We start from the raw sequence: 25109 nt of genomic DNA on the forward strand, positions 1-25109 counted from the left end.
TTTCCAACTTCAGTCTCATCATGATTGAAACTGAACTTATCTCTGCACACACCTACTGCCTCTTGTCTCACTTAATGTCATCACGACCAGATAGGGCTCTGTTGTCAAAACTGTTGAAATGCACCTGGCTGGCTTCAGCACAGAGGGGATTTATTGGAAGGACAGAACAACTCATCAACTTGAAGGAAAGGCTGATGGTCCAGGCTCAGAAATGGTGGAGGCCAGAGCGGCTCTGGGGAGCTGAGCAGTGGGAGCAGGTGAATGGCTCCTTCAGGATGTGAAGGCTGAAGAATGTAGTATAAGAATGCTACCTACCATATAATGTGTGTTGAATATTAAATGGACTGTATGGGTAAGGAAGCTCAGGCTCAAAGAGGATGATTCAACTCCTATCCCTTCTTTCTTTTTGCCATTACACTCAAGATGAGAATTCCAGAAAGAGAGCATTTAAAATGGACTTGGCTGGGGGTGGGCAGAGCCCCTTCACTTATAGTCCCACCAAATTGTACCCAATGGGAATGATTCTTTCCCCTAAAACTCAACTGGGGTTCTGAACCTGAAAAGGCGGAGTGGACCCTGGGGGTGCAAAAATCACAAGTATCTATCATATTCCTGCCTGAGACATTCTTAACTCCTGTCTCTTTCCTACTCCGCTCCTCGTAAATATTGTTCTAATGATTTCCCTGGCTTCATAACTGGTCTGCTTGCTGCCATTCCTCACCCAAAAATCTTCCCACCCCACCGCCAGTCATCTAAAATGCAAATCTTATCAGTCCAACCCCATTCCCTGCTAAAAACTCTTTATGGCTTCCCATTGCCCTTAGATAAAAACTTTTTGTTGTTTGTTTGTTTCAATTCAACTTTTATTACCCGCATAATATGCAGGGTGTGTAGAAAAAAGCCTTTTTATCAGCTAACTATATGAAAAGAAACACTGCAACAATCCATGTATCCAAAATGGGCAAAAGCAAAAGCCTAGCTTCCCCTGAAGAAATAAAAATCCTTCAGACCTACGAAAAGGACAACAGTACTAATTTCTAAAAATTGTATTTACTTAGAAGCATTCAGAATGTCAACAAAACAGCTGCAACCTTTTGATTTTCAAGTACAGAGTGGTATTCAGTTAACAGAACAATAATTATGTTGTATAAGCTGCATCACAGACAACTGAAGGTGAAAAAACTACCATCCCATATATAACTGATTTGTGCTGTGCACCAACAAGAACCTGCTTTAAATACCCATGCCAATTTACAACTCCCACACGGTACCAGGCAAGATTAGTAGCCATTGGAAATGTCACCAGGACAGGGCTAGCTAGCTAAAGACACATTCGGTAGTGTTTTAACAATACCAAACAAGAAACTGTACAGTTTAAAAACAATCCTTACACGGCCTTACATTTCAATTTCTTTCTTTAAAAGGTGTGTACAGGAGGGTTAAATGTTTCATAGAGAAGAAAAACAAAAACTGTGCTAGAACCAACTTATTCATCAACTTCCTCTTCCTCACCTTCTTCATCTTCTTCCTTTCTCTTTTTCTTGCTTTTTTTTCACCCTTGCTTTTATTTTCACTTGACGACATCACCCTCATCCCCCCCTTTTTTTTTTTTGCATCAGACTTTTCTTTAGCTTGGTATGCAGCAATATCCTTTTCATATTTTTTCCTTCAGCTCAGCAGCATTCTTTTCATAAGGCTGCTTGTCATCTGCAGGAGTGTTATTCCACATCTCTCCCAGTTTCTTTGCAACATCACCAACGGATACACCGGGATACTCTCCTTTGATTTCTGAGTAATATTCAGAACAAAACAAGAAGGCCGAGGGACATTGGGATCCTTGAACTTCTTTTGTTTCCCCTTTAGCAGGGATATAGCTTTTCGTGTTCTTTCAAACGGGCCTCATTCGCCTTTGATATGTCCTCAAATTTTCCTTTCTCTTTATCAGCCTTGGTCTTCCACCAATTTGAACACTTCCTAGAAAACTCTGAGAAGTTGACTGAAGCATCCAGGTGCTTCTTCTTGTGCTCTTCCTGGCACGTTTGCACAAAGAATGTTTATGATGACATTTTGCCTTTCAGCTTCTTAGGGTCTCCTTTGCCCATAGGTATTTAGTTATTTTTTCTCAGCAAGGCTCAGAGTCACCCATCGCCTGTCTGGCTCTCACTTGCTCTGGTGCTGTCTCTGTGGAGCTCAATGTACTGCAATGTCTGTCTTGATCACGTGATTGACATGGTTTACAAGGCTCTTCTCCAAAGTTACATTTCCACAAAGCTTTGTTTTCTATCGGTGCAGCCCCACTGCTCCTCAAACATGACTTCTGGGCCTTTGTACATGCTCTTTCCTTCTCTCGGGATGCCCTTTTCACATCATCTGTCTCTCAGAATTCCATGAATATTCATCTTTCAAAGATGGACACAGATGTCTTCTGTCATCTCCTCATAGAACGCTCCTCAACAAGGCAGGATGAATTAGTCGCTCTTTTGTACCCTCATCACATTCAACATGGACTTAGATTATCACCTGAAGCACATTTTATTACTGCATTTGTTTACAAGTCTGTCTCTCCCACTAGACTGGGAACTCTCCTAAAGTAGGGCCTGAGTGTTCTTCAGCTTCACTCCCCTGGTGCTTAGCACTGTGTCCAGCACGTAATGCTTGGTGAATCTTAAGTGAACTATGCAGATAAGGAACTGAAGCCCAAAGAGGTTAAGTCACATATCTAGAACAAGTAACCAACCTGATGGAAATGGATTTGGAGACAGAGATGTGATAAATCAGATTGTGCTTTTCATAGTCTTGGCAGTTGCTAAAGGTTGTTTGCACCTCCCATCCCGCCCACCAAGGCTCTTTCGAAAAATAGGGCTGAAAGTCAAATAGGAGAGATGTAAGTCAAAGATGAGGAAGGTGAGCTGACAGAAAGGTGAGCTGACTCAGAATGGATGGACTTGGCCTCTGGAGGCTTTTAAAAACATGACAGACTTTATCAGGACCAAGTTAGAAGTCTTGTTAGAGGTGGACAAATGGCTGAACTGATGCCTGAACAGGCTGCCTCTTGAGGAGGCCCTTGAGTAGAGGCACCAGCCAAAAGACTCCAATGCCTCCAGCCATGTTCTCCTGGAGCTCAAGGATGTTTGGGGGAGGGGAGATGGGTGAGGGAGCCCCTGCTAATTAAGCCTCTACCCATGAGCGAATGTGAGGCTAATAAGGCCGCCTCATTCCCGGGCACCTCCACACCAAGCCAGCCGGTCTGCCTGTTTATTGCCCGTATGGAGATCATTAATGCCTCCTGACACTGGGGTCACTCCTGGGGTCAATCCCCGAGCCCGTTCTGCAAAACAAGGGGAAATGAACTTCCCAGCACATGTGGCTCTGGCTTGGTGGGGAGGGGGCCTCCTGTCACCCCACACCTCAGCTCTGGGAGAGATCAGCACCCCAGGCTGTCGGACCCCCCAACACAATCCCTGCTGTCCAAGCTGGATTCTGGGGGAGCGGTCCTGGGGAAGGGAGAAGGGTAGGCCCTCGTCTGGGCCGGGACAACCCCCACTGAGGCTGTCCAAACCGACAGACGGTCACTAATCCCCTGGCGACGGGCTGGGGTGGTGTCTGGGAGCTGCAGCTGCAGCTCTACAGGGGCCGGGCTCCGGCCACAGGTGGCGGGAAGGCCCAGGCCAGGCGGCCACGTGAGCGTGAGCTGCGGACTCGGCGCCACCCTCTCCCACTTCCCCCTCGGTGATTGGGCCCCATACCTCTCTGGAATCCAAGATGGCGGAGGGGGGCGGGATTCCGCGCCAAGTGAAGCTGCGATTGGTAAAGCCCAGGCCTTTTGAGCTGAAGGATGGCTTCAGTAGCCACTCAGGGAGTTCCCGGTGGGGTGGTGGGCACTCAGCTGTTTTATCTCACACTGTAGCAACCAAGGCGGTTTCACCAATCCATCTCTCGCAGCCTGGGAAGGGCCAAGGTGGGAACAAGGAACGCCCAGATGGTCCTCCGGGCAGGTCCTTACCAGTCTGGGGCCTCTTCCGTGGTAATGACCAGTTTTGGGAATCAGCCCCTACCAGCCCAGGAAGAAGTCGAGAAAACCCCCAACTAGCTTGGAGGAAATCAGTAGGATTATGAGGTTAATGCCAGAGCAGGCTGAGTGGCAGTTACCAAATAAATGATCCCAGGAGGACATGGCTGAGGTTAAACGAGGCCCAATAAATAAAGGACTGTGTTCAAAGGAGAAACTTAAGAAAATTCAGGGACGTGGGGGTTGGGCCTAGGGACTCCTTCCTGTCCTCCCCTTCTAGGGCCTATTGAATTCTGGAGGGGCCACAGCCTTGGGCCCTGCCTCCTAAGACCGCACAGACTGGGGTCTGTGCCCTATTCAGAGCCAGTGTTGGCATAGCTCCTGGGCTCAGGGCTCCTTGGATAACTCCATCCACCCGGGGCCGAATGCGGGAATGGAAACGCTTACTGTGGAGGTCTGACCCATTAACAGAGCCCCAGCTGTCTCTGATTTCTTAGAGACAGAGAAAGAACTAACTGCAGCAAGAGGGGTTGAAGCTAGATGTTAGGAAGCACTTCCCAAACATTAGCTAGATAGAGGGAGCTTATGGATTTTGGCGGTAAGGAACAATGGAGGATTTTATTCCAGATGAAAGCACATTTATCCTTATCCCCAATGTGCGTGGGTTAGTTAAGCATTTGCCATTTTTGGCCAAGAAGCGTTCGCAGCTAGAAAGGGCCAGCAGCACCGTCTGTACACGTGAAAAGCTGTGGGAGAGTCTGTGTGGCAGGCTGTCCATTCCACCACCATGTCCTGGTGAATGGGCAGCCCACTCCCCTGGGTCCTGCTGACTCTTCCTGTGGCCAGCTTGGTGGGGATCAGTGGGAGACAGAGCATGATGTTCTTGGGACCATGAAAGATGTACTATGTCTGTGTTTTGGAAGTCTTAAGAGAGAGATGATTATATCTTTGGTCTCAGGGTGGGTATTTTATTTTTTAGAAAATGAACGATAAGAATAGTTAAGATCTTGGGCTCTGGAGTCGTGTGGAGAGTCCAATGGATGATAGAAGTTATAGAAGTCCAGTGACCTCTTTTCTTCTCCTGAAACCTTGGGCAAGTACTATTTACAATCATGATACTAGTGTTACCATGTGTCAGGCAGTATTACACTCTTTTTTTTATTATTATTGGGGAAGGGGATCAGGCCTTTATTGAGGAACAGTGTGTACTTCCAGGACTTTTTTTTTTTTCCCCAAGTCAAGTTGTTGTCCTTTCAATCTTAGTTGTGGAGGGTGCCATTCACAGCTTCAAGTTGTCCTTTCAGTCTTAGTTGTGGAGGGCGCAACTGAGCTCCAGGTCCAGTTGCCATTGCTAGTTGCAGGGGGCGCAGCCCACCATCCCTTGCGGGAGTCGAATTGGCAACCTTGTGGTTGAGAGGACACGCTCCAACCAACTGAGCCATCAGGGAGCTCAGCAGCAGCTCAGCTCAAGGTGCTGTGTTCAATCTTAGTTGCAGGGGGTGGAGCCCACCATCCCTTGTGGGACTTGAGGAGTTGAACTGGCAACCTTGTGGTTGAGAGCCCAGTGGCCCATGTGGGAATCGAACCGGCAGCCTTCGGAGTTAGGAGCATGGAGCTCTAACTGCCTGAGCCACCAGGCCGGCCCAGTATTATACTCTTATAACGACCCTGTGGGGGAGGTACTGTTATCCTTGTTTAACAATGAAACCAGCTTAGTTAAGTGACTGTAGAGCACTATATTTAAAAGCATGGACACGGAAGATCCAGATTAATTGGGTTCAAATCCTAACTTTATTTCCTGGTTGTATGATCTTGGGCAAATTACCTGATTTCTTCATCTGTGAAATGGGGATTATGATAGTATCCACCTGACAAAGCGGTAAGGTTGAAATGAGAGAATGCACATACAACTCCTAGAATCCTGCCAGGCACATTGTAGGTGCTCGATAAATGTTAGCTACTATTGTGAACCCTTAAAGCTCTTTTATCTATGTGCTGTCACTTCATTCTTTCTACTGCTCTATGAACTGGCTGTTATTCCTTTTACAGATGAAGAAAGAGAGCCTTAAAGTTGATCATGCTCTAGGTCCCCCTGTAAATAGCCTGCTGAGGAACTGAATTCAGGTTTTGGGTTTTTGAGCTTTAAGTTCCAAGGGCTTTCTGATAGCCCACATTCTCTCTCATTCTGGAATTCTAATATGTTTCAGTCCCTCATTAAAAAAAAAAAAAAATCCTTGAGGATCCGAATTAAAAGCCAGTTTTAAATAACCCATGCTTAGGAAGAATGGAGGAGACAAAGAGGAGAGGGGGACAAAGGGTGGTGGTTGGATAGTTAAATAATTTCTCTAGCTTAGAAATTGTTTTGACCTAACACAACCCTCGCAGATATACCTTCTTCCACCAGATGGTAAGATAAGTGTGTATCTCAGAGAAGTCTCATTGGAGGAAATGGAAAGAAGCTGCAGCTCAGGAGCGTGTCGTGTAATGGGGAAGAAGGTCTGATCTTCTGCAGAGAATCCTCCTACAGATAAAGATTTTGGAACAGAAGGATCTAGATTGCTAGCCCTGACTACGGAAAGTCCAGATTTGATCATTCCTTTTTCTATAGGGCTTCAAGTGAGAGTTATAGGAGAGACTCACCTGTGCGGTTGGTGAATGTCTGCCTCTGCCCTCAGTCCTGAGGGGGCTCAGACCAGCCTATCTCATGCAGCTCAGGAATCAGGCCAGTCCAGTCCACAGTTCCTTCTAACTGGAAGTTTCCTAATTCTCTTTGTGGGAGAAGGCCTGGGCGGCCAGGGTGAGAGGTCAGGTAAACAGACCTGCCTCTGTGGTAAGAGGGGGAAGCACCTGCAGCAGCAGCTGCCCCCAACTACCCATCCCCCTTGCTCAATCCTCCAATTTCCAGAATGAGCTCAAACTCCTGCCCCCACCCCAGTTGTCCGGAGCTTGATAATCCCAATGGGATGTGGGCTGGGGAATCTAGAATGAAGATCTGGGACTACTGCATAACAATAAAGCCACAGGGGACAGGTAAATTCTCTGCTGCCTCACCCATCCTTTCCTTTTTGGGGCTTAATAAGGATCCCTGGCCTTAGATCATAGCACACACAGAGTAACATGGCTGGGAAGGGAGTGTTTTTGTTTCCTGGAAAGGAAGGGTTTTGTTTCCTGGATTCAAATGGAAAGGTATGTGCACATGTACAAGAACACATACAGATACTGGAATATGGATCTTTCATTATGGGAAACCCAAAGACTCAACACTGAACTGGAACGTTATGTCTTAGGAGTGTATTTGGCTGTAAGTAACAGAGACCCAGACTAATAATTAGGTAAATAAATCGGGTTTGTTTTTCTCACAATACAAGAAGCAGTCTGGCCCTGGTTTACCTGCTCAGTGATGCCATCAGGAACCCAGGTCTTTTTGCTCTGATATCCTTAGCATATTGGGCTTCATCCTTCTTGCCTCAAGGTCTTGAGAGGGTGAGAACGCCAAGGATCTTATCCACAGAAAGAAGATTATGTCTTCCCCTTTATCAACAAAGCAAAAAATTCCCCACAACCTTCCTCCCCTCTAGTCTTCCACTCTAGGTCTCAGTGGCCAATATTAGGTCACATGATCATTCCTAGCTACAAGGCAGACTAGTTGAGCAGGGAATGGGATTTCCATGTTTGGCATACAGCCAACCTTGACCCTATTCTCAGAGATTCTGACTCAGTTGGTTTTTATTAAATGCTCCAAAAACCTAGGTTTCAAAAAAAAATTGTAGGGGCAGCCAGATGGCTCAGTTGGTTACAGCGCCAGCTCTGAACAACAAGGTTGCCAGTTCAATTCCCACATGGGCTAGTGAGCTGCACCCTCCACAACTAGATTGAAGACAATGAGCTGCAGCTGAGCTCCAGAGGGGTGGATGGATGGCTCAGTTGGTTAGAGCAGTGAGCTCGCAACAACAAGGTTGCCGGTTCAATTCCTGCATGGGATGGTGGGCTGTGCCCCCTACAACTAAGATTGAAAACAGCAACCAGATTTGGAGCTGAGCTGCGCCCTGCACAACTATCGTGTTTTCCTGAAAATAAGACCTAGCCAGACAATCAGCTCTAAAGTGTCTTTTGGAGCAAAAATTAATATAAGACCCGGTCTTATTTTACTATAATATAAGACCCAATCTTTAATATAATATAATATAACATAATATAATACTGGGTCTTATATTAATTTTTGCTCCAAAAGATGCATTAGAGTTGATTGTCCGGATAGGTCTTATTTTTGGGGAAATACAGTAGATTGAAGGACAACTACTTGACTTGGAGCTGATGAGCCCTGGGAAAACACACTGTTCCCCAATATTCCCCAATAAAAAAATTTAAAAATAAAAATTGTAATGGCTTCTCACTACTCGACGGGGCAAGTTCATAGTCATCTTCAATCAAACCCACCAGGCTTGGCTCTGGGTGAGCCACCTTTCTGCGCTGTCTGGGATTGATTCTCCAGCTTATCCTGTAGCTCCTGCTCCCTTTGGGATTGATTATTTAGGTGATTAATTAGTAAGTTTGCAGGTCATTCACTAGCGAGTTTGCAGTTAGTAACTGGTTAGCCAGTCAATTGACTTAACTAATAGAACGGTTAGTTGGCCTTTCCTCTTATTTATGTGTCTGGGACATAGTAAGCCCTTGATAAATATTTCTTTGGATGAATGAATCCATAAAATGGAGATAAAATAGCATTTTAATACACCATCAAATAAGATAGCAACTGCAAAACCACTTTGTAAATCGTAATACACTATACAGATATACGAGTAAGAATAAAAACTTACATGAGAAACTACTTAAGTTTAGGGCCAGAACAAAGTTTGTTCCCCAACTCTTCACCAAATAAATACTGTTTCCATATTCTGAAATGGAGAATTACCATTTTGCCCTGCTGCTCATAAGCCAGATTTTGCCCTCAATAATAGCAACTTTGTCAACACTTAATGATAGTATATATTCTTTCTCCTTTTCCCTTGATCGCATTTTGTGTTTCTCCTTGTATTTTCATTAGCTTACTTAGGTTATAAACCACCTCAAGCCTTTTTGGGAAAGAGGTGGGATAAAATAAAGTCTAAAATTACTTGAGGGGTGTCTGGTTAGCTCAGCTGGTTGGAACGTGGTGCTGGTGGCACCAGGGTTGCTGGTTCTATCCCCGCATGGGCCACTGTGAGCAGCGCTCTCCTTAAAAAAACGAACAAACAAAACAAACAAAGAAATTACTTGGGAACTAACCTTTATTAACTATGAACCACACGCCAGGCATTTACATGCATTAACTTAGCTAAACCTCACAATAAGCTAGTAGGTTGGTGTGATTATCCTTATTTTATGTAAGTGTTCAGGGACTTGCCCAGGGATACACACTGCTAAATGGTGAGCCAGGAATCCGAGCCAGGTTTCAAAACCAAGGTCAGTCTGACACCAAAGCTGAGGGCTTTTCCCCTAAGCCAATGCAAACTGGTATGATAGATGCTTGGCTATGGTCAACTATTTGCTTAGTTAGTTGATGAGAGTTTTTGTACCTTGAGATCCACAAATCAGTTTTTTGGGGGAAAAGGTATTTTCTTCTCTCCACAGGCCATTTATCAGCAAATATATACTTCATCAATTGTCAGCTACTCTATTGTTTTATTAAGAAGAAAAAACAATAAACTATGACACACCATTGAATTTAAGATGCATCCCGGGAGAGGGGTGGTAGATGAGGGTAAAGGGGATCAAATATATGGTGATGGAGGGAGAACTGACTCTGGGTGGTGAGCACACAATGGGATTTATAGATGATGTATTACAGAATTGTACACCTGAAATCTATGTAACTTTACTAACAATTGTCACCCAGTAAACTTTAAAAAAAAAAAAAGATGCATCCCAATTTCAGGGATGACAAAATGTGGAAAAATGTGTGTCTGAGATTCAATGAAATAAGGTATTCAATTCTAGTAATGGAGAATGTGTATACATAACTTCCCTTTCTCTCTTACTTGTTTGTGGCTGGCTCACCCCTTCTTTTCCATCACCAAAACCTTGCTGCCTGTCCTTTCCATATCTCTTTCTCCATATCATCATGAACTGGTCGATATTGATTGGGACTATGAGTCCAAAGTCCGTGAGTCTCCAGAAAGCCTTGTAGTTATAGAAAGGCTCTACCTTAGTTTCTTTAAGGAGCAACACTAGATGTTCTCATTATGAACTTCCTCCAATGACTGTCAACAAATTCCTTCCAGAATCTGGCCTGCCTAACTCTAGGCTTCCCATGGTACCTGGTGATTCACTACCCTCCCTGTGCACCATTCCAACACAGTAATTGGCTGGTTAGTCTGTATATTATTTATTTACAAGGGATTTCCCTACAGGCTGTTAGAGAGGGCATAGGAGGGGGCTTGGGAGCAGAAGCCGAGGCGTGTCATCCAGTTCTCCCTAACGCAGGAAACATGACTCCCCAAGGGTCTCCTGAAACACCAGGGCCTTCCCTTTCTCCACTTTAGGAGGAGGCAGGATGCAGGGAGGATTAAGCTTCTCCACCCCTCTTAGACTTTACTTCCCCTTCCTGGTTTAGGACTCCATGAGACAAGTCGTGCTGGGAAGATGGGGCAGTGGGAAATGGTACTGCTAGGGGGTGATAGAAGTTCTTGAGCAGTAAGCCCCTTGTGGAGATGGGTTACAGGCCTGACAGCAGCAGAAGGCTTTTCTGATTTGGTGTTTGGCTTCCTCTTTTGAGTGCAGGGAGGCACTGATGCTGGCTTTCCATTTCCTAGCCTTAGAAAAGGGACAGATCCATCCAGGGAAGAAATCGCCCCCTCCTGTTCCCTTCAATCTGATTTTGAGGGCAGAATCTGAAAACGAACAGAGGCTGATTGGAAAGGTTGGGGACACCAGTAGAGGGAAGGATGCGGCCTATGCTGAGAACCAAGGGGCTAATCTGGGAATCCGACTGACAGAGGACTCTGGGGCGTTTGGGATGGGTGGGCAGGCCTATCCTTGCCCCAGCGTTCTGGGCATGTGTCAGGCTGTGAGGCTGGGGTGAGGTTCACATGGGTCTGTGTGCTGTGGAGCTGAAGGGTCCTGTGAGGAGGTACAGACAGAGAGAGAAATAGAGGTAAGTGGAGACAGAGGGAGTAGAGAGCTAGAGGCTGGGCAGCCGAGGGGGACTCACTGCTTCACTGGGATCAGCTGGCTCCCAGGGGAGCTTCCTAGACTGGCGCAGGCATTAGGCTTCCTCTTCAGCTCTCTGGGATCTCGGGGAGCTGCTGGCAGAGTCCTGGCCATCACAACAATTTCCCCAAGAGGCTCTGCCAAGCCTGGCACCTTGGAGCCTGGGCTTCGGCTTGGATTCAGAGGCTGGCCCAGCACCTCCCCGCTGCCTGTACGGCTGCAGACCTCTTCCCTGTCGGAGCACAGGGCCTGCCCTCACCTGTGACCTCCGCGGCCAACTCCGCGGCGCGCTGCGGGGTCCTGCGCCCGCTGCTCGCTGGGCCCCGACGAGCAGGGCCTGCTGAGCAGAGGGGCCGTGCCCAGACAAGGCCTTTCCGGCCGTCGCGACGGTGCCCAGAGCCCTATAGCAGGAGCGAGTGCTGGCCGGAGAGTGTAGGTGTGAGAATGTGTGCTGGGCATGGTCGGTAGACGGAGTGTGGGACTGTGGGCGCGTTGGCACCTGCGACCGGGAAAGTGGGCTGGCGAAGACACTGCGTGCGCTGCTGGGAGCCCGGCTCCGACAGGGGTGTGTGCGGGCGGGGAGCCGCGGCCGGAGCTCGGTGGAGGGCGGCGGTCTGGAGGTGGCCCCGGCCGCGCAGGCCCCGCGGAGGAGCGCAGCGTGTGCGGGCCCGCGCCGCCGCTCCAGGCGTGCGGTCCTGGATGTCGAGCTCGGGTGGGATCCGCGCGGCGCGGCGGGGCTTTTCGCCTGCTCTTCTCGCCCCTCTAATCTAAACCATGCGGGCTCCCAGCCCCGGTCTGGGTGGCGGCCCTCGGGCCGCGGGGAGGGCACGGGGCCGCTTGGTTGGGGAGCGGGCGGCCCGCTGGGGGCTTGAGGTCCGGGGGCACCAGAGCCAGGGGATCCTGGAGGCCTCCTCCCCGGGGGGGCAGCAGGCGCAGACTGATTGACAGTGGCGACGTCAGAGGGGGGGTCGTCCCCGCAGGGAGGGAGGGAGGAGGAGAGAGCTGAGGCCCCAAAGTGCAGCCTCGGAGATCAAGGGCCCGCTCCGGAGCCGGGATGTGTCCGGCCGCGAGGGCGCGGCGGACAGCGGGACCCTGACCCAGCGGCCCGGAGTCGAAGCCCAGGCTGTCCCCTACTCCTCGGACCCGAGCCCGCAGTGGACCTCGGGCCACAGGCGCCTCCGCATGCGGCAGCGCAGTTAGGGTGAGTGTGGGTTCGGGCGGGGATGAGGGTAAGCCAGGCGTGCGGGGCAGGGACCACCCTGAGCCCAGGGTTAGGGTGCAGGGTCGAGGAAGATTAACTGGAAAGGGGGCGAGTAACGGGAACCGGAAAGAACTTCGGGGACGGTGAAGGCGACAGGAGAGCGGCTCCAAGTGCCTCAGATCTGGCTGCTGTCTCGGCCCCATTCTCAGAGGTCGGGGCGCGAGTCTTCCTCTTCTCCGAGTGACCGGACGAATTGGATCTAGGGACCCCAAAGCATAGAGACGACTGCGCCAGCGCCAAAGGAAGAAGAGGTGGCCTTGAAATTGCTGTTTACAGAATAAGAAAGGCCAAGGAAGAGGGCCCGGGTACTTGTGACGAATATCGATGTAGAAATGTGTGTGATCGGAACACTGGATTTCAGAGCCTTTGATATAACATGCTCCTCGAAATTAAAGCAAGGAGCATTATATGTAAATAATGATGATGGTCAGGAATTATCAGGATGCAAGCAAGCGATTAGCAAAGAGACAGGGCTAAGCGGCATAACAAATACAATACTCAAACTTTAAAACTATAAAATAGTCACTTTCGGAGCCAAGTAAAAACTATAACCACAAATGTAAAAGGATCGTAGACAAAGTAACTCCAACTACAGGAACAATGTGATCAGAACCATTATATTAATATCAATAGCAAAAATATACGAAATAGTAACAGTGTAACAAATGATAAAATGTAGGAAAAGGTGAACAATGAAAAATCCTATAAAGGGAAATACTAATATTAGTAGAATTGACAGAATACTATCATATAATTTATTATTGATACTATAATGAATATTAAAATCAATATTAACCCAAATCTTAAGAGCAATAGTAATATAAATAAAGAGAGCAACAAGAATTGCTGGAGTGATATGACAATTTATGACCAAGGTATTAATAGTTCCAACACCATTATAAATAATGGTAGAGTAAGAAGAAGTATTGTACAGATGTGATGAAAAATAATCAGAGTATTAAGAGCTACAGCGATATTACAAATTATGACAAAGTAAGAACAAGTAATGATGTGATGAAAAATAACTAGTGAATTAAGATCCATAGCATTACCAATAATGACAAAGTAACAAGATATTGTAACGATGTGATGAAGAATACTTGGAGTGTTATGAACAATCCTAACAAAACAAATAATAGCAAAAATAACAGGAAGTGTTATACGGATGTGAAGAAAATTAACGTGAACATAGAGAACAATAATATTACAAGTTATAGTAAATAAGTTATTAAACCTGTGACAAAGGACAAAGAGAGACTGAGGAACAGCAACGGAAACATTTTAGGGGTACAGAGAAAAAATAAAAATAACGCTAGATTAACATGACCTATTGGTAACTAGGCCCTAGAATGATGAAGCACTGACAGGAAAGCAACAACCACATATTTAATAATAATGAACTAATAAATCAAACCAGTACTTTTAATCATATAGTATTAAAAATGAAAAAGTATTGATAATTTATGTGATAGGACAAATATTCTTAATGTTATTGAGCTGACCAGAATACTACTCTGATAATAAAGATAATGAAAATACAACAATTCCCCCAGTATAAGAAAAATATCACCAGTAATCTAGAGTGAAAAGAAAAATGCTGTTCTCCTTAGGAAACGAGGAGGCTGAAAGCAACGGACGCAGAGCCGGACCGCTGCGCCTGCGGAGGGTCCAACACAGGGGCGAACGCGGGCGGCAGACTCCGCCGGGCGCGGGACCCGGCTGTGTCGAGGGGACCGCGGAGAGGGCCGCTCTGGGCCAGCCCGGAGGGAAGAAAAGGAAATTATCCGGGAGGTCCAGCTAGGGCGAGCTGTGGCGATGTCGGCATGTGGCTCCCTGGCCGAGAGAAAAGGAAGAGGTGAACCCCGAGGAGGGGAAGGAGAGCAGGGCGAAGCCCTAGTCCGGAATCGGAGCGGCGGGATTGGCCCGGAGCGCCAGCCGGACGGCGCCGCCGCTGCACGGCTCCAGGTGTGACAAGTGTCTCGCAGAGGACCTAGTGGCCAAGGCAGCATCGCGCCAGGCGGCCCCTCCTCCTGGCCCCGCGCGGGCTGCCGCACCTTGGACCAGCTGATCTCGGGTTCCCATCCCGGCTGACCCCAGATATAGTCGAAACCAACGTCTTGGGCCAGAGCGCACAACTACCCTCACCGCGCTGTGTCTCCTCTCCTGGAGGCTCCTGGGTTTCTTAGTCTAGGCCCCGGAAACCGCACGTGGCCCCAGACAGGTAGTGGCGGTGGCCATGGCGGGGCGAGCCTTGCTCCCTGCTGCCCGTGGCCTGAGGACCAGCCGGGCTGTAAGCCTTATCTTTACGGGCTTTTCCCAGCCCCAACTGGCCCCAGCCTCTTTTTATCTCCTCGGTTGCACTTGGCTTATTTACTTTGTGAGGCCCTGGGAACCGATGTCTAGGCCCTGGGATGGGGAATCCAATGGACAGGAGGGGAGAGGGGCCTGGGCCTTGGGATGCCCAGAGAGATCCAGGAGACAACAGAAAGAAGGTAGGAGGAGAAAGGGGGGGGGCATTTCACCACAAGACAGGCAGCCAGACATTATAGAAAACCCCACCAGAACTTGCCCAGATCCAGAAGAAGGGAGACGGAGTAGTAGGATGGAAAAGAGAGGCAGAGATAATGCAGGTTTGCACCCATGATGGGAGCAGGGCAGGCAGGTCCTTGCAGCTGGGCTCTCATCCTGATATCCCAGGGCGACCTTCCAGAAGGGAGCAGGTATATGGGCAGGCGGGAATAGTTCTAGACACTTGGGGAAGAATAACGGTGCCCTGAGGCAGGACTAGGCTGTGCCTGTGAAAGGGACCCACCCAACTGGCCTGGTCCTTAGCTGGGAAGGGTCTGGGTCCTTTGCCTTAGAGCAGAGCCCTTGGGAGCAAAAAGTGTGAGTGAGTGAGCCAGCAAGTATGAATGTGAGGGCAAGGCTGGGGAGAAGCCTGGCTGAGTTCAGGACACAGTGGCCTTAGGAGAGAGTGTGGCTGCAAGGGTGACTAGGAAGCTGTGTGGGGACACTGTGTCTGGGTGTGAGGATGTGTGTGCCTGCGTGAGTTACACACCTGTGAGAGTGGGAGTGTGCAGGAGGAAAAGCCTTTCTTTCAGGAAGTCTCTGACTGCTGAGAGAGGGAGTGAAGGCAGATGGGTGAGCAGGGCTCTGAGGGCCGCCCAATTCTAGGCCCTTTCTGCAGGTGTGAAGCCCCAGGAGCCTGGATGCTGTCCTCCTGGCCTGGTTCTCCTCCTCTGCCTGCCCAGGGAGTGTTCTGGCTGCCCTGGCCCAAGAGTAAGCCTGGACTCCAGTTATTAGGGAACAGGCAAAAAAGACCTAGGCCTCTGGCTCCACTGGAGCCCAGCAGGAGGGAGGGACTGGGGGTGCAGTTGGGGCAATGCCTAGAGGGCGGTCCTTTCCCCCAGACCTACTCATCATACAGACCCACACCCCGGGGCAGGCAGACTTTGCACCGCACGCAGACCCTCCCAGGTCCAGAACCCAGAGGGAGGAGGCGAGGGTCTTGCCCTCCGCATATTTTCCCTCCCCCAGCTCAGGAGGGGGCGGGGTCCACGTGCGCCAGGGCTCAAAGCCACCCAGCTCGGCTCGAGAGGGCTGTAGGGCCTCTGGCCAGTGTGGACCTGGGCATGTGACTGGTGTGTGCTGTGCCCGCAGGAGATGCTGCAGGATAAGGGCCTGTCGGAGAGCGAGGAGGCCTTCCGGGCCACGGGCCCAGCGCTCGGCGGCGAGGCCAACACCACCAACGCCGCCAGCGCCCCCGAGCCAGAGCTGGCCGCGCCGGGCCTCAGCGGAGCGGCGCTCGGCAGCCCCCCGGGCCCCGGCGCCGACGTCGCCGCCGTCGCGGAGCAGGTAGGGCCGCGCCGGCCGTCGGGCAGCGTCTGTCTGTAGGGCCGCCTGTGTCTGTCAGTCCGCCCCTTGCGGGCAGGACTCGCTTCCTGGGTGACCTCGCTGCGTGCTCCCCCCGGCAGGGCTAACTCTCTCTGCCTTTCGTCCTTCCTCCACTTGGATCCCTCGGGGCTACTCTGGGACAGGCGGGGCAGGGAACCCGGCCGCAGCGGGATCAGCCCCCGCCAAGTGTCCAGTTCTGACGACCCTAGGAGGCCGGGGGCGAAAGCCTGGGACCGGGGGCAAGAGCGGCCCCAGCGGGCCGGGTGTGTGCTCCGGGAGCCGCCACGGAGCTCTGAGGCCGGGGGACGTCACCGAGAGGGTCACGGTGATAACCTGATGATGACGACGAGTCCTTTTGCGCACACCCTCGGCCTGTGCGGGTCTGTGTGCAGTGTGTGCGGGGGCGCACGTCTGGCCGACGAGGTGTGTGTCCCTCTTGGGTCTGTGCATCTGTCCGGCAGCCTGGGGCTGTCTGAGCATGCGGAGAGTTGATGTTTGTATGCGAGTGGGTCGTCCACCCTGGCAGGTCAGTTTATGCATCCTCCGCCAGCCTCACTATAGGTGCAGATCCAAAGGAGGGAGTTTCGGCCACTGATTACATTTTTAAAAATTCATCAATGGTACAGAACAATTCCGTGAAACGAAATCTTGAGGCGGTGGCTCCCGGGGCTGGCAGTGTTCCGCTCAGTTCCTTGGGTCTGTGTTCCCTCCGAGGGCTCCTCATGGAGCCCTGGGCCAGGCCCACACAAGTCCCCCTCCCTCCTATCCCTAGACCATCGAGAACATCAAGGTGGGCCTGCATGAGAAGGAGCTCTGGAAGAAGTTCCACGAGGCGGGCACCGAGATGATCATCACCAAGGCGGGCAGGTCAGCACTGGGAGATTTACTTGGGGGGGGGGGGGATGACGGGTGGGAGCAATGGGGATCACCAGGGTTTCTCTTAGCAGTCCTCTCCGTCTCCAGCCTGGGGGGCCACGGGAGTTCCCTCCGCCACTCCGGCCTTAGCCTCACGTCTTGTCACGGCTTCGGACTGGGTTTTGGAAGTCCGCAGGGGGCTACCCCAAAGGGAGTGCCCTGGATGGAAGGAGGAGAGGGCAGCACTATGTAAATGAAATGCAAATAAGGACGGCGCTGCCGGAGGTCTCTGCTCTGGCACTTTTGGCCCTCTGGGCGGCTGCTTTGTCCTTTTGGGGACCTGCAGGGTTTCTCAGAGCTGCATTGATTGGGGACCTGGAGATGCTTCTCAACAGATGGAGGAGGGGGACAGGACCACGTTTTCCTATTTCCATAATTTTCGGGGGGCAGAGCGAACCCCAAGTCTCTCATCCCCCTGGGCTGTTCCTCTGTTGCCAGCCCCCTCTTCCGCGGAGGGGAAGGCACCGCTGGGCTCTGTGTCTATGTTGTTCGAAGGAGCAGCACTCTGGTGGCTGCCAGAAGGGATGATTTATAAAGTGGAAACATCTTTAAAATGTGCTGGTGTCTGTGGGAGAGAATCGGGAGGAGAGGAAGAGGCAGGCAGGGAGGGCATGATGGAGAGATGTGCTGGGCTGGGGAGTCTGGGGTGGGGCAGCAATGGCACAGAGAGCGCTTATCAGGTGAAGGGAGATTGCTGCAGCCAGAGAAGCGGGAAAGTTCAGGCTCAAGAACCCCATCACCCACCCCACTCTGCTCCTCCACGTACTCACACTTGATTTTGATCCCTGGGGGACAGATTAGGTGTGAAACTGTACCTTTGCCTGGCTGTGGGCCCATAACTGGGTTTTCTGAGGAATAAGATGGTAAAGTATCAAGGGCCAGGGATCTGGAGTCAGACCGCAGGGGCTTCAGTTCCAGCTCTGCTACTTCCATCTGTGCAACCCTCAGGCCAGCTACTTCGGGGTCTCTGCCCCCCTCTCATCTCCATCTGTAAAATAATGGGTCCTTCTTCACACCGTTGTATGTAATGCACTTAGCACAGCTCCTGGCACATGTAGGCACATAATAAATGCTAGCTATAATATTAATATAATAAATGCTAGTAATATTAGTCATAGTTAAAGAAATGCCTGGCATCCACTCAGCATTTTTTCTTCTAGCTTTGAGAGAACTGCTTAGGGAATGGTGGGCTAGTCAAAGGAAACAGAAAGCTGGTGGTTTGCTGTGTGCCATTCAGGGGTGCCGTGGGCTTTTCTGTCTGCTCACTGGCAGGCCTTGCAAGGTTTCCTTTGTTTTGTGGGGGTTCGGGGTCTGGGCACTGGGCTACCCTCAAGCCTAAGTCAGGGTGGCAAGGCCACCCAGGGTCTCTATCAGGAGAGGAAGCAGGGGATTGTCAGGGTCTGAATTTGCCATATTTTGGGGATGAGGAAGGAGGATGCTTTAAGGGGTCCTGACAGAGGTGCCAGATGGAGTGGTCACGGAGAACAGTGGGGGGCCAGGTGTTACAAGCTCTGCCTCTTCCTAGCTGAGAATACCTGGGCAAGGCCCTCAACTTCCTGTAGCTCAGTGGTATTAGGTAAAACAGAGGTGGTGCCTGTACACCTACCTACCATCCTTTTCCTGTTACTGTTTGAGACTCAAACCAGGGTTCCTGTGAGCAGTGCATGGTAAATTGGTGAGTGGATTACAGGTGTGAAGAGGGGAGGATGTACTTCGTGTGACTGCGAGGGTAGATGGAAGGAAAGAAGAGAAAGATCCAAAAGTTACATTTTCAGGCAGCAGAAATAACCTTGTCTCTTAAAAATGAATGGCCAGAATGTTCTTTGGGCATGTCTGGCCTCTGCTGTTTTAAACAAAAGGCATTTGTGATTCTCCTCAGTGGGGTTTCCTGCATCTGCTTGGGTCCTCCTCCCTCCCTCCCCCCCCAACACATATACACACACACACTCCCAGCGGTGACTGGCTTCAGGCAGACATTTGTGCCTGATCCTACTGGAGGCTTAGAGATGGGCCTCAGGGAATGATGATAATTATTTAAAAATGGCTGTGATGATGCTCGCCAATCATGGAGTTATCACAGTTTTTCATTTCTCTGGCAGAAAGTTATCCTTGCACCACGTCGAGTCCTTAAGAACGTCAACTAGCCTCGTCCCCCTCACTAGCCTCGTCCCCCTCCCCCACAGCTCTCACAGACCCTTTCCCCCCTGCATATCTGCCCACTGACTTCACAGACCACTTTCACTGCCCTGATCCCTGTCTCCCCCTCCCCCCGGGGCAGCTTTGGTAGGCAGCTTGCTTCGCTTGGGTTTGGGGCTCTCAACCTCCTGTCTAGCACTTGTCCTTCTTCTCTTCTTTGTGTCTCTACCAGCACCCTTCCTGGGAAACTTCCATTTCTCAGCAGATGGCCTGGACCCTTCTCCTGAACTTTGACTCACAGATTCCTAGACTGTTAGAGCTGGAGGAGAACCGAGAGAACATAAACTCGACTCCAGAGAAGCGAAGGCCCTTGGCTCTTGTAGATAGAAGCAAGGTTAGGCCGTTGCCAGGTGGACACAAGCCAAGCAGATGATACCTCACCCCCAGGACAATATCCCAACTTTGAGAAATTCCCTGGATTGCTTATTTACAGGTCCCCAGTTCAGTGTTTTGAACAGGATTGTTGCTCTACCCTAGAGACCCTGGTAAGGTTAGGGGCATGCTAATTGCTGTCTGGCTAAGGGAAGGGCTGGTCTTGGAGAAGGAGGGGCAGAATGTTCTCAAAGCCAGTTTGACTCTTTGGGTCACAAGCCTCTTGCCTTAAGCCCTTGAAGGTCCGAAAGCTGGAGTAGAAAATAGTCGCCTTCATTGGATAGTGGCTTTGAATGCTCAACCAATTTGATCTGGTGAATGAAATGCCAACCACAGTGTGAGACATCAATTTCTGAATGCTCAGCAACCCCTGATGTCAGGTGTAATATGGGGCCAGACTCCTCCCCAGACAGTTTCTGTCCCTCTCAGGCCCCTACACCCAGAGGCTTTATGCTGTGGGTTGCAGAGATCAGACCCTGCTCTCTGCCTCCGCACATCTCTGCCAAGCTTGATACATGTGAGAAACTGCATTTTCTCCCAAACACAGATAAAAGTGAGCTCCACAAAAATTTAAATATAAACCTCCCCAAAAATGAAAATTTCCTAACTGTCTGACTGCTCTACTCCTAGGTCATGGCTGTGCCACCAGATAAATCTCCACTATCAGCCTTCAGAGCCTGTTGAGTTCAATGTTGCTTGTGTTAGTGACAGTGAATTTGCGTTTGAAAAATGAACTACCGATGAGAACTCCTGTTGAACCTGTATTGTTTGTTATTCTGAGGCAAGGATTTGGCCCAGCTTAATCCGGGGCTTCAAAGCCAATTGCCCTCACTCTGTATACAGAGCGTCAGAGCCCAGTGGCGTGGGTGATAAGAGAAGTAAGGGTTGAAGACACTGGGAAAGTGGGTTGGGGAGAGAGTGCTTTGATCTCTTCCTAAAGTATTTTCTGAAAGCAAAAGTCTATCAGAAGGAAGTGTCTTAAAAAAAAAAAAATCTAAGAGAAGCAACTGACCTTCCAAAACAGCATCCATTTCACACACCCGCACTCCTGCCCCCCACCTCAGGGAAAATATTTCTTTAAAATGCTTTGAGTGAATTAGCCAACCGTGTGTGTGTGTGTGTGTGTGTGTGTGTGTGTGTGTGTGTGTGTGTGTGTGTGTGTAAAGTGGAAATAAATTACGTAGCTTTGTTATTGCTCTCAGAAATCATTTGGCTACAAAAGATTTGGTCTCAGCATAGGCAGCACTACCAACCCCCACCCCGACGCCCCCACAACCACCCTGCCCCCAAACTCAGCCTTGGTTGCTGGGCGCTGGCCTCTTCCCAACATATCCGGAATTCTTGCTCAAGACCCTCAGACACTAAGGGATAGAAAGACGGGTGGCCTTTTCTGTGGACCACCCCCCACCTTTTGCCTGCAGCCTGTTCCTTTGACTCTGGGCTCCACTGTGTGTGTGTGTGTGTGTGTGTGTGTGTGTACACATATATAACTTTTAATGTCAATTTTATTAAAGTGGAACATTCCCTGCAGAAAAGTGAACAATTCTTAATTGTACAGCTCCACAGACTTTCACAAAGTGCACACACTGGTGTGGCCACCACCCAGGGAAAGAAGCAGCCCGGTACCAGCGCTGGAAGCCCCCTGGTGTGCCCTCCCAATCATCACCACGCCTCCCTCGGAACCCGTTTCCAGACTTCTCACCCTTTCAGTTTGGTTTTGCACCTACATTTGAGGGAAGGCATGTACAGATGCTCGTGGGGTCCCCCTCCCCAGGAAGTCGGAGCTGTGGTGGGTTTGGGGCTTGGGGGCACCGCTAGGTAGAGAGAATCCAGTGAGTCCCCTGGGCCCGTTATTCTCGGCCCTCTTGAGGGATGGGGGTGGGGGGCGAGCAGGTCAGCGCCCTGAACTGGCGGCTCCCTGAGCCCAGCTGTAACTTGCGTGTCCCCTCTCAGCAGCGAGTTTGTATTTACGGGTTTGCTGCCAAACTCAAAATGCCCCGAAACCCTTGCTCCGCGCCCCGCAAGCCTCCCACCCCGAGAAATGTCCAAGACAGCTTATCTTAGCAGCTCATTCTAAAACCATTTCCGAGTATGAAGTAGATAAAGCCTCCAGCCCCGCACCCTTTCAGAGCCTGTTTCCTGATCAGAGGAGAAACCCCGGGCTTTCATCTCCTCCCCGGGCTGGCGGGACAGGCGGCTTGTTTATTCCCCCAGCGGAGCCGGTTCCGTGTGTGCCAGGGAGCGCCCCATCTGCCGGGGGTCCGTGAGCCCGGGGGGGGGGGGGGGGGGGGGCGGAGAACTAGGAGAGCGCGGAGAGGGCGCCGTGGGCTTAGAGACAAGGCTCGCGGGACACGTGGAAAGGGTGCCTCGGGGCGCGCGAGAGGGTGGGGAGAGGGCTGGGGGCCGCAGGGCGTCTGGGACAGGCAGGCCGGGGCTTTACAGCCGGCGCTGGTGACGGCCTGCTCACTCATTGCCTCCCTTCTTGCCGGCCCTCCCCCTCCCTGGAGATGGTGCTCATTTCCACCGTAGGTGTGGGTATTCAGGTACATTTTATGTCCTAAATCACGGAAACAGTTTACATCTCACTGCATGGATTCATCTGCTTCCCCAGAGAGGACGGCGACAGTGCAGGGTGAGCCTAGAGAAGTCACAGCTCCCAAACCCAGCCTGGCCTCTGCGGCTTGAGTCATGGCCACCTGGTGAGCATGCCCAGTCTCTGGCCACCTCTGGAACAAGGGGCAGATGCCCTCAGCTTGGTCAGGAGCCCATGGAGTGGGTAGAGTGCGTGCTTCCCTCTCACACTTAGCTTTTTCTCCGCACAGGGCAGCCCTTCATCCTTCTGGAGCCTTCTAGGTGGGGAAATGATTGTGCCCAGGGTCCCCAGAGACTGGGGTGCCCAGAAGCCGTCACCAAACTGGACGCTGGCAGAGACGGGTTGGGGGTGGGAGTGGGGAGATATCTGTTTCCATGAAGGTAATGGAGCTCACTGAGCCCCAGAGGCTTAGCCTTTTGAGGACTTTTGAACTCCCCATTCAGACCAGATATCCTGGCCTCCCTCCCTGCTTCCAAGGGCTGCTGCCTTAGGAAGAGGCAAATTGGTGGGCAGGGAGGCAGAGTCTAAGAGACAACTCCTTCCCTGCCCCAACTCCTGCAAGACCTCCTGGAGGCTATTACCAGTCAGGAATATGCTCTACAGTCAGTTTCTAGGAGAAGCCAATTCATAAGACCTCAGCTCCATACCTTGGGGATGCTGAGCACAGGCTCTTTACTGGCCTCCTAAAAAGCACTTGGTCCACGCCAGCCTGGCCTCCTGAGCTGCTGAGATGAAGTAGAATGGGGTGTAGAAGGGGAAGGACAGGGCCCCTTACCTCCTCTCAGCCTGGGTTATGAAGACTGTTGAAGTGGCAGCGAGCCATATTCTTCCGGCCCCCTTCATGGACACTGGCCTGGGGGGGAAGCCATTTCTGCCCTCTGCTGTTGCCATCTGGAGTGATTACAGGAGAAACAGGCTAAGTGCAGGGCACTGGGACCAGGCCAGCTCAAGCACCGACAGGGCTGCCCCATTTTGTGGCTGTTTCTGTAGCAGTTACAAAATGGTGGCCTGGAAGGGACAGGATTTTTGGCCTTCCCCCAGGGAGGGGGGCGGTGAGGCAGCTGCTGCCTTCCCTCCCTTCAGCTTTAGGCCCACCAGGGGAGAGGCTCGCCAGGAAAGAGGGTGGTGCAGGCTCCAGCTGTGCCCTCAGGCCAGGCAGGGGGGCTGGTAAGCAGGAGGCAGGGTTGGGTTCCTGAGCCCTGTCACTTCCCCCATTCCAGGAGAGGGGGTGGGGTGGACATTTGAAAATGCTTTCAATTGACATCTGAGACAAATTCTTCCACACGGTTTATAAGTCCCTAGACTTACAGCTAGAACTTCCCTCCTCCCTCCAGGCACGCACACATGCACACATGCGCACTCTACCGTGTACTCAATCATACGTGCTTGTGCAAACACATGGTCACACACCTCCCACATCCCTAGCCCGCTGCAGGGCTCTCACCCGCCTTTCCTCCAACGAGAGAGAGGGTGCACAGACTGAGCTGGGCTGGGCTGGGGAATGGAACCCTCACCCTCAGGGGCCTGGCCAGGGCTGGCTCGAGGGTCTGCCAGCTTGTGGAAGCCTTGATCCTTTCAGGAAGCCCTGCCCTGTCCAGGTAAGCTGGTACCTTTGTTGACAAAACGGGGGATGCCAATCTGCTGGAGTGTCTAGGACCGCTTCTATTGAGAGTCCCTGTACTGTCTCTCAGCTTCGTTGGAGCTTTCCCACAGTGGGCAGGTTGGGCACTCTTCCAACTCAGGGGACTTGGTTCTGGATGCCCATAGTGTCTTCAGTTAGGTCTGGATCCTGCCTCTCTCCTGGGGACTGCCTTTGTGGGAGCACATCTAGGAGGGAGTGGGGGTATTTGAGGACGACTGTGAGGAAGTTCTGTCCACCCCCTCTGGGGAAGTCCAGTGTCAGGGATCTGGTGACCAGGGGAGGGAGCTGTGCCTCTGCAGGTGTGTGCACATGCTGTTGGGTGCGTGTACGTGCTGAAGTGTCTGGGGAAGCCCTTCTCTAGAATGTTCTCTGAGCCTCAGGGTCCTGGACAGTCTCAGCATGGCCTGCAGGGACTGGAAACTTTCTGTCTTTTGGTGAATCCATTTTCATAGAGGTAGGTCATCCCATTGGTTTGTCGAGAGAGGAGTGCAGTGGGGGTCAGTAGTAATAGTCATAAATGGACTCATTTAATCCTCACAGCAACCTATGAGATAGGTAGCAATATCTGCATTTTAGAGATAAGGAAACCAAATCACAGAGAGATCCAAGGGAGTTGCCCAAGGCCTCCCAGCTTGTCAGTGGTGGGGGCAAGCTGTGGGCGGGGTGGTTCTAGATCCCATGCCGTTCTCTGCAAGGCTCCTGAACCAACTTTCCCTGATACCCACTTAGTGTGAGCACGCCCATGGGAGGTGTTCATTTACAGGGGTAACCATCTCTGCTAAACACACCCAAGGAATCCAAAGACCTGGCAGCACTCCTGTTTCCTGCTAGTTGGTTTGAGGCCTGAGGGTTTTCACAGACATGACGCAGAGGAGACATCTCATTGATTATGGAAGCAGCTGACAGGGACTTCCAGATCTTCTGCTCCCTGTAATGGCACCCCAGAACTTTGTGTGTGGACTGGCAAAGGATGGGAGGTAAATTAAGGCAGACAGGATGGTATCAAAATCCTCTCTCATGATTTTAACCACGGTCTCTG

At 51.0% G+C, this 25109-nt stretch overlaps 1 protein-coding gene across 2 annotated transcripts in view; it reads left to right on the plus strand.

Moving 5' to 3' along the window:
* The first annotated feature begins 12238 nt into the window (after window positions 1-12238).
* TBX4 (T-box transcription factor 4) overlaps window positions 12239-25109 on the plus strand; it is a 31131-nt gene continuing 18260 nt past the window's right edge. Inside the window, exons 1-3 of one of the 2 annotated variants that reach the window (XM_033091773.1) lie at window positions 12239-12398; window positions 16119-16313; window positions 17125-17219. In XM_033091773.1, coding sequence (XP_032947664.1) covers window positions 16122-16313; window positions 17125-17219 — 287 coding nt within the window. In that variant the 5' untranslated portion in view covers window positions 12239-12398; window positions 16119-16121. Of the gene's footprint in view, window positions 12399-16083; window positions 16314-17124; window positions 17220-25109 lie in introns of those variants that run through there. The other variant, XM_033091774.1, reaches the window with a different exon arrangement.

Source organism: Rhinolophus ferrumequinum, chromosome 21 (genome assembly GCF_004115265.2).
Source record: "Rhinolophus ferrumequinum isolate MPI-CBG mRhiFer1 chromosome 21, mRhiFer1_v1.p, whole genome shotgun sequence".
NCBI lineage: Eukaryota > Metazoa > Chordata > Mammalia > Chiroptera > Rhinolophidae > Rhinolophus > Rhinolophus ferrumequinum.